At 41.6% G+C, this 14782-nt stretch overlaps 1 protein-coding gene and 1 long non-coding RNA gene across 2 annotated transcripts; both read left to right on the forward strand.

Moving 5' to 3' along the window:
• The first annotated feature begins 88 nt into the window (after positions 1 to 88).
• Positions 89 to 7408, forward strand: igf3 (insulin-like growth factor 3). Its single transcript, XM_071475087.1, has 4 exons — positions 89 to 238; positions 1229 to 1370; positions 3862 to 4052; positions 5596 to 7408. Exons 1-4 carry the CDS (start codon positions 203 to 205, stop codon positions 5809 to 5811), a joined length of 585 nt encoding a protein of 194 aa, XP_071331188.1. The 5' UTR covers positions 89 to 202; the 3' UTR covers positions 5812 to 7408.
• A 2032-nt stretch (positions 7409 to 9440) lies between these two features.
• Positions 9441 to 13242, forward strand: LOC139619991 (uncharacterized). Its single transcript, XR_011690713.1, has 3 exons — positions 9441 to 10226; positions 11436 to 11606; positions 12570 to 13242. It is a non-coding gene; the product is annotated as an uncharacterized lncRNA (long non-coding RNA).
• Positions 13243 to 14782: the final 1540 nt, after the last annotated feature.

A 14782-nucleotide genomic window follows, 5' to 3' on the forward strand; every position in this document is an offset into this window, starting at 1 on the left:
GTTTGTGAATGAAGATCCTGTTACAAACACAGCAAGAACACAGCAGAACAGTGACAGTGACAGTTTGTTAAATCATCTGATACGAGATACGAGTGTGAAACAGTGTGAGAAGTGAAGGGAGGAAACCTCGGAGCTGTGGTCCTCCCCTGCTGCCGCCTCGGTATAAGACTGCAGCTCTGCTGAAGTCAGACACACAGACAGGATGCACTCCTCCTGCCGCTCGTCTGCCAGACCGCAGGTAAGACCTGGTTTCACTGCACTCATCCTCAGCTGATGTGGTGCAGATGTCTTGTGTATTTCTTCTCCGTAGAGCTGAAGTTAGTGAAGATTTCTCTTCTCACTGCGAACACTTTATTAAAGGGCCTCAATAGTTTCCTCTCTTTCCTGGAGCTCAGCAGGTCAGCGAAACATGCAAAATTAGAAAAAGTAGAAAAAAAAGAAATGTACAAAAATACAGTTCAACATATGTGGAGGGTCAGTTTCCAACAGCAAATAAACAACGAATGTTCAAGTTTATTGACACTGTCACACGCTTTACAGGCAGAGTAATGAAAAACTGAACCAAAGTATTTGGTTATTGATATTATTTTGCCTATAATTACTAATAAACCATCATATTATCATGTTATTACCAGGAAACATCCGTGGAAATTATTGGGGGAAATATGGAGCCATGAAATAAAGACTTACCTCATCTCTTTGTGGGCAGATTGAATTTTGAACTGTTGAATAACATGACTTTAACTTTGTGAACTGCTGATGGACGTCACTATTTTATAACCAATTTATACAAAATGAACCGAGGTTTGACTCTTGAGTCACTTAATATGCTGATGGGGGAGGAGGAGATTATACGACAGATATATTACAAATATGATACTATTGTAATTTATCTATTTATTGTCATAATGTGATATATTTCTCATGGAAAATGCAAATACAACATTATTATTCTTTTAAAATCTTTTTGAACAAATAATTCATAGATCATTTAAGGACTAACAAAAAAAATTCTTTTCCAGCTTTTATCCAGAGCTTTCAACCACCTCTCTACCTTTTTTAAACAATGACATGCAACAAAGGCGTTGAACAAATGGAGCCAGGCCATTTATCTTATTAATTTAACTGTGTTTTAATCGGAGGCTTGGACAGAAAAACCACCACCTTTTTGTATGCTGGATGTTTTGTGTTACAGTTGTGTACTGAGAGTTTGTCGTCTCCTCCTCAGGTGTTGTGTGTTCAGATGTGTGTGCTCTCGGCCTTGTGTCTGGCTGGCTGGCCGCTCTCCTCAGAGGCAGCCCGCCTCCGCTGTGGCTCTGATCTCCTCAGTGACCTCATATTTGTGTGCGGGGATCGAGGAATCTATTTAGGTGAGTCTGAGTTGATGTTGTACACTTGTCAAACGTCTCTGAAGAAGCTGCCACTGAGATTTAGACTTTTCTTCCACACCAGATAAAACTGTTATAATGGATGAGTCAGGAGGAGAAACGGGGATGCAGGTGAATGTAAGTCAGGTATAAACAAATTTGGACATAATCCCATGTTGGAGCTGATGCCATGCATCATAACAAGCTGAACTTAGGGACTGTCATAAAAATGCAAAATGCCTCAGAAAGCTTCTCAAAGTTTTGTCAATACATTTTTCACCTGTTTATTTTACCTGGATGCAGAGACATCCACTGGCTCCTGATGAGGGAGTGATCTTTTCCTTCTAAGATTTTATGACATTTATAATTAATATTAACATTAAACTTCACTTTATGATATCATGAACATATTTACGATTAATATTCAGGATATGATACGGAACATAAGAGACCTGGTTATTCACATCCCTGTGTCTGATTCATCCACATCAGACTGTTTCTGTCACTTCAGTGTTGAGGTGCAGGTACAATCTAAAGTGTGTAAAACTTTTAACATAGATAAATGTAATATATGACATCACATCACACTATATCAAAAGTGATGTTACCATATGTCACTTACAAGAGGATATATTATTATCACATATATACCTCCTCTGGATATCACAACATATGTACATATATTAAAAATATCTATATGAAGCATTTTGATATGATATAACATGTTGTGACCTTATATGTTAATGATATATATTTAATTTATATACATATAGAATTTATATATGAAATATGATTCACACAATATAGATAAAAAATAATATGTTTATATGTTTTTCTTCTTAATTTGCATACATTTTGAATATTTATATCCTCAGACCCTACTGTATATTATATTAACATATACTGACAGGCTTTGGGATGGATATATATTTATGTAACAATACATATATGGCGTTATTCCAATTTATATGATTTTATTTTATTTGTACATATATTTCCTATATGGAAATTCAGTATATGTACATAGATTACATTGGACCTTACTATGAAAACAAGCCAACATGAGGCAACATCAAGGTTATTCCACCCTGTGAATATCTACCTCTGAGCAGGTGATCAGCTCCACACTGTGGGTCTCAGCTGCAAGTGGGACGAATTCAGCATTTAATGTAAAATAATAAAGGTTTTATACAATAATGGTTCATCATTAGAAGATACAAGAGGGGCCAAACACTTCACAGCAGACCCCTCACTGTAAGGCGTCTTGCAGCTTTTCATTATTATTATGATTATTAGTAGAATATAATTTCTCCCACTGCACACAGAGCATTACCCAGAGGCCCTTTCACCTGATTACCTTTACCCTGTTCTGACCAAGGCCACCTTCTCCATCTGCTATCTGAGTGGTGGCAATCCACCAAAATGGCCGTGCACCAACCAGAACACTGTGCCTCAGTGTGTGATAGCTTTGTTGTTAAAACACTTGTTATCTGAGACCGGTTCAGCTTTCACATTAATAACAGAGAAAGGTGCAGAAAGAGGCATCAGTGAGGAGCAGAGAGCCTCTCAGACAGACAGTTCACAGGACAGACGAGGTTATGGCCCATTTCACACAGATCTGAAACTAAATTATGTTTGACAGCCTTCACAAGTTATTACTAATATATCCAGTAGATGCTGAGATGTTTCACTGGTCGGTTGAAGATTAACTGGATGAAGAGTCTCTTACAGATGTTGTTCTCCCTTCAGCTTTGCAGCCACTGTAGCTAAAAATACAAGTGGTAGCAAACTACTGTATGAAAAATATACAGTAGAAGAATAATCTTGTGTAAAAGTGGTGACACATCAACATAAAATTTGGCGGCTGAAGAAAATGTCTTGACTGTCTGTGGATTTTCATGGTCCCCACAGGAAGGATCCTGATGTCCTTCCTTTGATGCCGTCATCAGATTAACATCTCTCCTGGAGAATGACAGGATGATATAATATATAATATTTTTAATGGCTGCATTGTCATAACATTTATTGATCACATTCACGCTCTGCAGAGGTTGAACCCTTTTGATTTTTGTGACCCAGTGATCTCAGCTCCAGCACCAACTTCTAGATTTCATTTTTAGTTCCTTTACTTTGAAAGGCTCCAGGAAACAGCTAAATCATCAGTGTGGTTCCCAGATAACTAAATTAAACTTCTGGCCCTGTTCACACCACGTTCCCACAGCCCGAGTCTGGCCCGTATACTAGATTTTATGTTTATGTGCCAGAATTGGTCCAGATGTGGAGATCTGACTGTCAGGCTGTATTTGGGCCAGACCTGGGCCGTGGAACCGGGACTATACCGGGCCAGAAGAAACACAAGTGTGTGGCCCGAGTATGGGCCAGATGTGTCAGACACACTGGATGTTTGACCTCATGACGACAATAAAACTGAGCTGTTTTTTTTCTTTCTTAAAGTAAGGAAGGTTTGACATGAGCTTCCTGTTTACCTCTGCAGGTAAAGGTTCCTGGTCGGGGTACGGTGCTCGGCCCAGAGGGAAGGGGATAGTGGATCAGTGTTGCCGACCAGCCGGCTGTGAACTTCAGCATCTGGAGATGTACTGTGCCAAACCAAAGAGCCAGCAGCGCACCACAGCTTACCCAACCACAACAACAGCAGCTGCACACACCACCACACAGCTAGACGTGGTAAGATCTAACTCAGTGTTCACTTATGTTGAGGAAAAGAAAACTCAGAGTCTAGTTCCAAGTTTGCTGTGGTGGTGTAAGTTTATTGGAGTTCCAGGTCATGGTGAGCCTACCGACACAGAGTGGGTCTGGTATCAGGAACTGCTCTAGAATGCAGGGCCAGGGAACAGATATACACTGTCCCCAGGTGTGGTCGCAGACAGTTCATGAATGGATCGTATAGTGGATGTGTATTGGTTAGTCATGAGCAACAGGTAACTGTCTTACAGGAGGGTGAACTCAGTAGGGGGGCAGGGATGGCTCCCAGACAAGGTCAGAGACAAAGAAACAAAAGGACAAAGGCTTGACACTCAGGTAGTATGATCAAGGCTCGGTCAGCAGGGGAGCGGAGACGGGGAGGGTAAACAAAGGAGTATGATAAGGAGACTCTGCCCAGCAGGGGAGGGGAAATGGGAGGGAGGGAGCGACATTTGGTTGGGATTGCCCCAGACGTGTAATGGCAAATGTCCCTTCCAAGAAAATGTATGTTGCATATGTAGATCTTCTTCACTTACTGTCAAACACATTTCATGGTCTTCAGCACATCCACAGACCAGGGAAACATCCACGCTACTACATTTTAAAACTCATCTCTTTGGTTAAGTTCACTCCTGCCGTCCACATGACTCCAGAGTTTTCGAGGCCGTAAACTGAGACTTTCAGAAACACTGCTGGACCTGTTTGAAAACTCCAGGTTGTGTTGCCGTCTGGACAGACAGAAACAGAGACCTTTGGAAACAATGACTCAGACACCTGCCTCACCTCCTGATTGGATCTTATCAGCTTTGATTTCCAGTTGGGAAAGCAACATTGATAATGAATTACAGCGGTTATTGACCTTATTGTCTATGCAGCAGCTGTTGTTCAGTTCAATTCTGCATTTTAACTCTACAAATGTCTTTGTTGTTCCTCGTTCAGAGGATTTTCTGCAACTAATGAACTCAGAGTAGACAATCTGCTTCCTGTTGGCACCGTATGTGAATGGTCATGTGATATGCATTTTCAGGTGTGGTATTGTGGACAGAGATGATTTCTGATGCGGAGATAAAACACTCAGATCAGTTTCATTTTAAAACACTGGTGTAAAATGAAAACGTAGGAGTGTGCATGAATCATCCAGGTTTATAATCTCCCCTAAATTACAACCACCTGTCGTCACATGGGCAGAGCTCAATGTAATGACAACTAAAGCAGAGTTAAGAATTTGTTGTCAGGCTCCACTGCTGTAGTTAAATACAGTGCAGGCTTCACAGATAACATGAGGCAAAAACCACCACAAAAATCTGAGAGAAATTCTGCTAAAACATCCACTGGGTGTAGATTTTAATCAGTTATCTCAGAGAAACACAATATTAAATGAGAAAGTTAAAAAAAAAAAAAAACAGCAAAGTTGATATCAGTGATTTATCCCAGTGCAAGCCCCCCACAGGGCCAAGGTCACCCGCCTCATCCAAGCCACAGGTCCTTGAATCAACCTGTTTTGGTTTATATCTTTGTGTTGCAGGCCCAGCAGTTCCAAACAGTATTTCACAAGAGACTTGCAGAGCAGCTGGGGGCTCCCAGCAGCCCGAAGAGGGACGCTTACAGGAGGAGAACACAGCCTTCAGGACAGCGGAAACGCAAATCGTCAAACAGGAGGATTAACAGAGTGAACACATCCAGCAGCCCCCCCTCAGCCTCTGGGAGCCCCCTTCAGAGAACAATGAGGTTCAAATCGTGACCTCTGACCTCATGGTCAGCTAAATATTTATAGTTACGGGATTGGACCCAGCGAGTTTGAAAGACTGATGATGACTGAACTGAAAGACATTCTCTGGATAACAGTGGTGGAAAATCGAATCATCCCAAAGCACCAGATTATCAACAGATTTGGAGGGAAAACAAAGATGTGACGTAATGTACCCTCTGGCAGCCATATTGGACGTCCTCAGCTCCTCTTCCTTATCCATGATACCCACCCACACTCTTTTCTAATACCCTCTTTACTGCGTTTTTAGCTTTAAAGGTCCCATCTTTTACACCTTTCCTGTATTTTAGAAGAAGATTAAAACAACAAAAAATGAAGTTGGATGGTGGGTCCTTGTGGGCAGGGCTTGAGGCAGGACCAAGGTATCGTTGTGACATCACAAAGTTCCAGAAGTCCTGACGGCTGGTTTTAAGGCTCAGTTTCTGAATACAGGCTGTGTGCATTTCTCTGTGGACTGAGGCTTTGATACTTTCACAGTATTAATATAGAACCTAGACCTGCTTTATAATCACAAACACATGGACATCTGCCTTTAGACTGTGTGGAGCTTTAAATGTGTTTACTACAGGTCCATCTAATAGCTCTGACTGGCTTTCATCTGTCAACCTGGTGATGTTTAACCCACAATGGTTTTGGGCTGATGGGAAATGGTGTTTAATGTTAAACACGCAACATTACATTGTTTACCATCCTGTTTACACAAATGGAGTGAACCACACGACATACTATTGATTTTTATTAGTTTGCTGTATTAGAAATGCCAGTGTGAATGTGCACAAAGTTTTCCTGGTTGTTCTGGTTTCACTCTGGTTCTTTATCAGCCTTTTTCCACTGCTGCAACTTGGTGCCTTGATTCTTCCAGTAACCTGAACGTTTCAGGCCCTCGGGATCTTTTGGTGCGAGGTGCTTCCTTGTCTGTCCAGTTTTATTCAAAGCAGTAGTGATTTATATATAAAAAATACACATTATCATGTACGTGTCATGAATGTGTTCAGAATCAGTACTTATGTGCATATTTAGCGGACATGTAACAACATTAACATTCATTTGGAGTTGTGTTTGTTCCACTAGACAAATTTACCTCCTATATTTCCTCTTTTTTAGCTGCTAAATGGGCAGGAAGTGGACTGTGGCTTTTCCATGTAATGTTGCAGTGTTAAAGAGCTGCAGTACACGGCTCAGATCAGCTGAGCTGTACCTACTTACACATGCTTCATTTAGATACTGTTTTTAACAGCTAATTATCACATCACTGAAGTGTTAGCTTGTTAGCCACTGAAGCTAATGATATTTTCTCGTTAGTTTGTTTTACACATACGTTTTTTTTAATATTTAAAGTTTGTGCAAAGTCTGTTTGAAGACAGTTCACTGCATCTGTTCATCTGCATTGATCCTTTTTCTATCACTTCGACTGAAGGACAGTGTGGAGCTTTACCCTGAGTTGTGGATTCAGACATTAGCAGAGCAGAATGTACTGAGCTTATTGAGTGGGTCTGACTGAACTTCTCATTTCTACTTCACTTGTAAAGATTTTTTTATGTTTCCTATGTCTGAGATTATCTAGTATGTTGTTTATTGTTTCAAATTTTGTGTTTAATATAAAAGATTTTGAATGCATTCATTATTTATTTCACTATGACTGTAATAAATATCAAACCTTCATCATTGTTTGTGATGGATTCTTATTGTTACGTCTTGACTTGAAGCTGCTGCAGGAGAAAACTGAGACAGTCTTTTCAGGTTTGAGCCGTTCTTCCTGTTTTTCACGTTGCACTGGCAGTTGTTTTGAATTGCAAAACATCTTCTAACAATATAATATTTAACACAACTTGACCTTTTGTTTTGACGTACAGTGCGATCATAAACAGCTGAATCATTTTACTTTGACATGGCTGAAGTTATCTTCTCTTTCCAAGAGCTGTGAAGGCCATCTCATCCCTCTGTGTGCAGCAGCTGATAAAACAAAGGACTCCTCTATACTTCTGGAGGGGGGGGGGGGTTGTTGTAGAGGAAGTTGTTGTCTTTTTTCGTGGCCAGGTAGAGTATCTGGACGTCTTCACTTGTGGAGCTGGATGAGTTGGAAATAAACTATGAAATGATTGTGTTGCAAGGAAAACCACCTGCTTTGTGAGGAAATGAGAAATGTAAACACAAAAAGTTAAGAATGGACCAAGTAAACACTGTGGTAACTGTCATTTACAGACCCTTTCCAGTATGAATGGACCCAAAGCAGTTACATTAACGCACTTTTTATTTAACCTGACAAACAGCTCAGTCTCACAGCATCAGGAAATGATGGGTAGGTCAGTGATGTGTATTGCTGGTGCATCAGCTACACCATGCAGGAACAGGTAAACTGCTTCACATCTTGCACATGGCTTTGATTTTTTCCAGCTCTCCACTGTCTTCATAGTTTTTAAATCTGAAATACAACCACACATCTGCCTTTAGACCTGTGACTTCAGTGGAGACGAGTCTGCCATGTTGTCCTCTCTCACCCAGTCGGAGCTCATCTGTATTGACTGATTAACACCTGCGCAAAGCAAAGAGAAGTTGGTCTAAGTTCATTGCAGTGACAGAAAAAAGAAGATGTTTAGAGGGACAGTTGTTTCCTCCTCCCTTGTCTTTCTTGTGTGTGTGTGTGTGTGTGTGTGTGTGTGTGTGTTTCAGAGCATGCTGTGGTAGACTCGGTTTCCTAGCAACCAGCCTACTCCACCCAGATTTACTTTATGTCATACACCTGCTGTTTGTACTCACCTGCTGCTCATCTCTAATCAAGCCTCCCTGTACATTTACCCTGGACCTTCTCACCACTCCTCACCAGATTGTCGTCTCTGCTACGTTTGTAGTATTAATCTCAACCTCTTGTGTCTAATTTCTTTTTTTGTCTGTGATTTTCCTCAGTGTTAATTTTACTCTGCATCTGCTTCAGGTCCGCACTCACCCACCTCGCTGCTCCTGGTCTGCATGGTCTTCCTCCGACACGCCGTCCCCCAGTTTCCTGCTTGCACATACATCTTCACTGCTGTCTCACCTGCCCAGGACACCACCTGGATTCACAGCCGGACTCTGAAAACTCCCTCACCCTCTGCCACAATTAGATATTAGGACTTCTCTCAGTATTTGACCCTGCACCACCTTATTGACTGTTTGCAAATAAACGCTGTTAACTTCTTCCTGTTGCTTGGGTCCGGTTAAATTATGTTATTTAATTACAAAAAATCACAATTCCTGGGGGAATAAAAAAAACCCCACCTATATTAAGCAGTTGTGTAATCTCTCTTGTGTGATAAATCAGGCACAATCGTCACTGTTTATGGCGCCAATCAGCTGGTTTGCTCTGATAATAACAGATTCATGTTAGGTTTCTCTCAGACAGCTCTGTAGGAATGAGCTCCTGAAACTGCTACAACACAGAAGAAAATAATTCAGCTAACTGTTGGTTAGCGGTCACACCACAGAGATTTCATATTAAATTACATCAAGTCAACAATAATAGTGAGCTCAATAAACAGTACAGTATCATCACAACAGCCTTTCATTATGAACTCAGAAACCCTCCTGACTGCACCACTTGCAGAAATAACACTTTTACCGATATAAAAAGTTGTTAAAGGTTCTGTAAGCGATTGTCAGCGTCACTAGATGTTGCAGTCGACCACCAGCGTCTCAGACCTACACAAACGCTTCGTTGGCCCTATCTCAGGCCTCCGCTCACGTTCTCACGTTCTGAAAGCTTTCACTAAACACACACAGGACGCACAACTGAGTGACCTTTCTCTGTGAACACAAGAGCCAACAAAGAACAATCTAACCTCAACCATTAGCCCAGGCTAGCATCGCTGTTACGCTCCACAGCAACAGTTAGCTAGCTAGCGATAGCAACATTTGCTGAACATATTTATAATATAGGCAACAGCAAGTTAGCTGACGTTATCATGCTACTGCAGCTTCTGCGTCAGTAATGAAACAGACATGTAACGTTAGGTAGCATCAAGTTATTTACACATGGAGGAGAAGAAAACCAGTTCAGAAGTTCTGAGTCCAGCTCCTCAAGTTCTCCATCTCAGCAAAGACAGACCAGGGCTGACTCCACGGTCAGACTGGGAAAGAAATTCAGCCTTGGACTGATCCGCTGGGACCGGCCGCACAAATGACACTGATGGAGCCTGTAAAAACTTTCTGGAAGTTTTGACAGTCCACCGGCCGACCGGGATTTGAGCCGGTGGTCCCCATGGTCAGTCCACATGTGCTCTGGTCCCATCTCTTTCTTTTTGGAGGCTTTTTGGACCAAAAACATGGTTTCTCCTTCAGTGCAGGAAATTCTGGAAGGTTGTTTTCACCTGCATGTACTGCACTGTGTCATCTCTCCTGGTAAAAACAAAAAGGTCAGTTTTTTGTTTGTTGATTTGTTTGTTTTGTATCCATTATGGTAGAAGCCTGTGCCGAGTGACAGACATAATTAGCTGAGGTTGTGCTGACGTGTAAAACTTGATGATACTATAAAAATTTCATGGTAGAGAAATCAAAAGGTCTTAATGTGGGCTGGTCAAGCTCTTCTCAGGCAGGAAGGTGTTTCTGGCCTTTTGACCCACAACATAGTAACAGCTGTTCACAGACGCCTTGATAAGGAAGTAGGGGAGAGCTTTCTCCTTGCAGCTGCTTGCGTCACAGTCAGATAGTGGTATTCACTCCCATCTCTTCCCATACGGAGCTGCTCTAATAAAGCCCCCACTCACATTTGCTTCTCATGGCCATGAGTGAGCTATTGTTGTCAGACTGAAAGGGCAAATGTAACTTGTTGCACAGATTATATTTTTGACAAGATTAACAAGTCTGTGTTGAAGGAACGCTGTAACTTTCTTCAGGAACAGTTGATTTTCAGTATAATGGCCTTTTTTGGTTTTCAGTTGTTTCCAGTGCGTCTCATATGGAGATGTACAGATTCAAACTTCAAATGACATGAGTGTTGCAGACAACACTGCAGCTGCTTTCATTCTTTTCTGTTACAGTTCCACTGTCTCACATTGTGACCAATGAGCAAGTCCATCATTATAAATAATGCGTTCACTCTGAAATCAGGAAACATCATTTCTTACCTTCCAAAACTGTTACAAATGACTAATAATAAAAATTCACGAGTGTTTTCTGATCTGCCACCTCTATGTAGCAGGCAATGGGAAAAGTAGCTGTGGGCTCCTGGTGAACTGATGTAATAATAATATATTGCATGAAAAGTATTTAGCTTGTCTTGTTTTATACCATTACCATTGCTAGTAGTGGCATTATGACAGGGAGTTTTCACTGCACTCTTCATACAGGTTAGTGGAGTTCAAAGTGCTTCTCAGGTGATCAATCAAAGAAGAAAGCTGTGGTTTGGTGGCGGTGGGGGTAGGGGTGGGGGTCAGTAGGATCTCTTGTCATGCTTGGTGCAGCACTTACACTATGCTGTATTTTATGCTACTTACTGATGTGAGTAACTTTTAGAAATATAAAATAATACTTCAGAGACATTTATTGCAGTGTATTCACACAGTGGCACATAATGGATCCTGCTTTTTTCTGTTCCCAAAGTTATTTCCATGGTCTGTCAACAGATCCACCTGCCTCTGACGCGGGAGCACAGGGAGGCTGTGTCCTCCGTCAAGGCTGCTGCAGGGTCTGGATGCTCCTTGTCCTGCTCATGTATCAGCAGATTTGCATCTGCAGCAGAGCAGCTGCAAACACGACAACAAGCTGCTGTGATGTGATCACAATATGCAAATGAGGTAGGTGGAGAAAACATAAACAACTGAGGCATCGTTGGTGGCCTTGCTAACTAAGCTAATGTTATTTTTACAGTAAGAGGGTCATCAGAGCCAGTTTAGAAGCTCTGCAGTGGAAAAGCTCAACTGTAGCTTTTTAACTGGCAGCTAGAGATGACAGATTTCTATGTGATGTAACAGTCCCACAGGAATGAGTCCTAAAACCCAGAAATTAGTTGCATTTTAGCACTTCCTGTTCCCTCGTCCTGAAGTCTCTGGGTTTTTGGATAGATGGCTGAAATAAGGTCCGTCAGTAAATCCCTCAGTCCTGATTTCTTGGAGCTTTTGCATCTGTTAAAAAAGACAGTTGCTAACAAGTGTGTGAATGAGACGACAGAGGTTGTCGGGGACGTAAATCATCGGTCCAACATGAAAATATTAACACGTCCTATTAAAGAAAGAGGGAGGAGTTTCCATTTATCTATCATCATTTTAAGTTTATCATCCATTCATCCATTATCTATACCATTTATCCGTACATTTATCGGGGGTGGCAATCCCAGCTGACATTGGGCCAGGGTGTGGACACCAGTCTATCACAGGGCTGACATATAGAGACAATCAACCATTTTTACACTCACGTTCACAGCCCTGGGCAGTTTAGAGTCACCACTTAACCTAGTGTACATGTCCCTGGACTGTGGAGGAAGCCGGAATAAAACTGCAAACTCCACACAGAAAGGCCCCAGGGCCCGGGCTTCAGACCCAGAACCTTCCTTCTGTGAGGTGACAGCACTAACTACTGTCAAATCCAAACAGCTGAGCTTAAAAAGAAGCTCTAGGTTTCTGGTGATATTAATGCCTAGATACACAAACCAGATCCCACTTTTAATAAAACACTATCGGCAGCATTTTCACACTTGACAACAACAGTGCTGAACAGGAAGAAAAATCCAGTCTGAAGGTATCACATTTTGTTCCTCACAGTGAGACGACGGTGAACGCCGTCCCGCTCTGTCCCGTCTGTGGTGCTGGACTGAGATTCCCTATCTGCTGTGTTCATGCTTGATTCAGCCAGCGGCACAAACTGGCCTCCAACCACCAACCACCTGCTCAGCTTTGTTGCCGTCAACACAGGCCAGTGTCTGCACTGAAGGTCCAGTTCAGGCAGCCAGACACACACTAGTTCAGAAGGCGTCTCTGTCCAAAGGAGCAGACATTTTCTGCTGGCGTCCTGGTGCAGTGGAGCTTCAGCTCCCTGGAGGGCAGCAACGCTCACACTATGTTCACAGACCGGAGGAGACCACACGTCTTCCACTTCCTACAGAGTCTTTTTCAGAGTGTCTGGGTGAAACTAGACAAGGTGGCAGATCTTTTTTAATCACCTGTAGAGCTGATCTTTATAAAATCCTCATGAATTTATAACATGGAGCTTTTTGTGTTTTTTTGGATCAGCAGGTCGTCATTTCTTATGCAAAGAAGTTTAAGGACCATCGCCTTGATGACTTGCAAGGAAGAGCTTCTCTCCTGCCTGACTGTGTGTGTGTGTGTGTGTGTGTGTGTGTGTGTGTGTGTGTGTGTGTGTGTGTGTGTCTCACTCTCTGTTTAGATGCTCAGATTTATTTATTTATAGGCGAAACCAGGAATTAAAAGTTAAAAATGACATAAAACTTGTGTTTCTTCGCTTATCAATAATATTATTGTTATTATTTTATTGTTTTTGGAGGGAAAAATAGAGAATATCATTAGACTGCTATGAACATGCACTGGGTTGAGCACTTATTAAGATAAAAATGAACGACAAATTCACAAATTTGTACTGTATCTTCTGTCCTGCTGCTGTCACATTTCATACCAGCTGACCACGCACACTTCAGAGATAGGCAGTGTTCACCATTTCATGCCACCTAGTAATGAATCATCTTAGTTATAGAGCATCTTTGCCAAGGTGGTTGGCTTCAGAGCTAACCTTAAACTCAAACCAGATTAACTGCCTAAATTAGCTTCTTTTGTTGTGTAACATATTTTATTTGTAGCACTTTGTTATCAAGTGGAACCAGATACGAAAAAAAAACAGTGCAAAGCTGTTTTATAATGAGGTGAGTGGATTGAATAAGTGTTAAGATAGTGTGAAGGATGTTATTTGGATGTAACTGTCAGCAGTGGTGGATTTGCAGCCTCCTGCCATCAGTGTTTTGACGTGTCTGAGGGAGATACTGTCGCTGTCAGAAATTACAAGGTGGAGGCCGGTTTATCAGATTTCATAACACACTAAGATAGACTGCAGTGCACCAGCAAAGGCAGAGAAGAAGAAGAAGAGGAGGACAAGCTGATAAACATGGATGTAATGCAGGATTAAAAATACTGAAGGAGTCAGCTGTGCAAATGTTTTATGAGGAAGGAAATGCACTCAGCACGTCGTAGACTTCAAAGATTCACTCAGTTATGTCATGTTGCAGCAGCCTCTTCTGTGGGCTCCACCAGGTGTTTATCTCATTTGCAGTTCACTCAGATGGAAACCTAGAATGACAGTGTTGAAGTGAATATAACAGAACAAGTGCACAGTTGATAGTGATAAGTGTTTGGGTACACTGTTAAGATTAGTGAGGATGTAAAAACACAGATGATTACCAAGTGTGAAGAGCAGAGCTGATGATCGTCTTCATGAACATTTTTTTAGTCACTTAGTCTTTGACCTTTCTCTTATCTGTTGCTTTCATAACTTCTTCCAGACATCTCTGTAAAATAAAATTGAAATGACACAACAGTTCAAAATCTTTAAATCTTTACCAAAAGTGGCTGACCGGCCTCCTGCAAAGATATTTAAGTATTCTTGTCCTGAAGCTTTTTTTTAAGTTGTGTTAATCTTCAGCGTCAGGTTTAGGCACAAAGACGGGATCTATACACAGTCACTGTAGTTATATGCATGAAAACTGACTTTAAGTGTAAAATATTCCTTGAGCTCTTTGTGGACGTGTAGCACAAATGAACTTCAAATGATTACGAGTGAATCTGTTCTGTCAGATGCAGGTTAAAGACTAAAAAAGCGATCACAGCTAACTCCTACAGTCATGTTGTGTTTTTGTCTGCGTTTTTGAACAGATGCTACGTTTGATAAAGGTGAGGCAGAGGATTCTCGACCAGAGCACTGCTGCCTCATGTCTGAAATTTTAGACACAAAGAAAGATCTCTACCCCGAG

Source organism: Trachinotus anak, unplaced genomic scaffold (genome assembly GCF_046630095.1).
Source record: "Trachinotus anak isolate AG129_WGS33_773 ecotype Australia unplaced genomic scaffold, CSIRO_AGI_Tana_v1 ptg000004l, whole genome shotgun sequence".
Taxonomy (NCBI): Eukaryota; Metazoa; Chordata; class Actinopteri; order Carangiformes; family Carangidae; genus Trachinotus; species Trachinotus anak.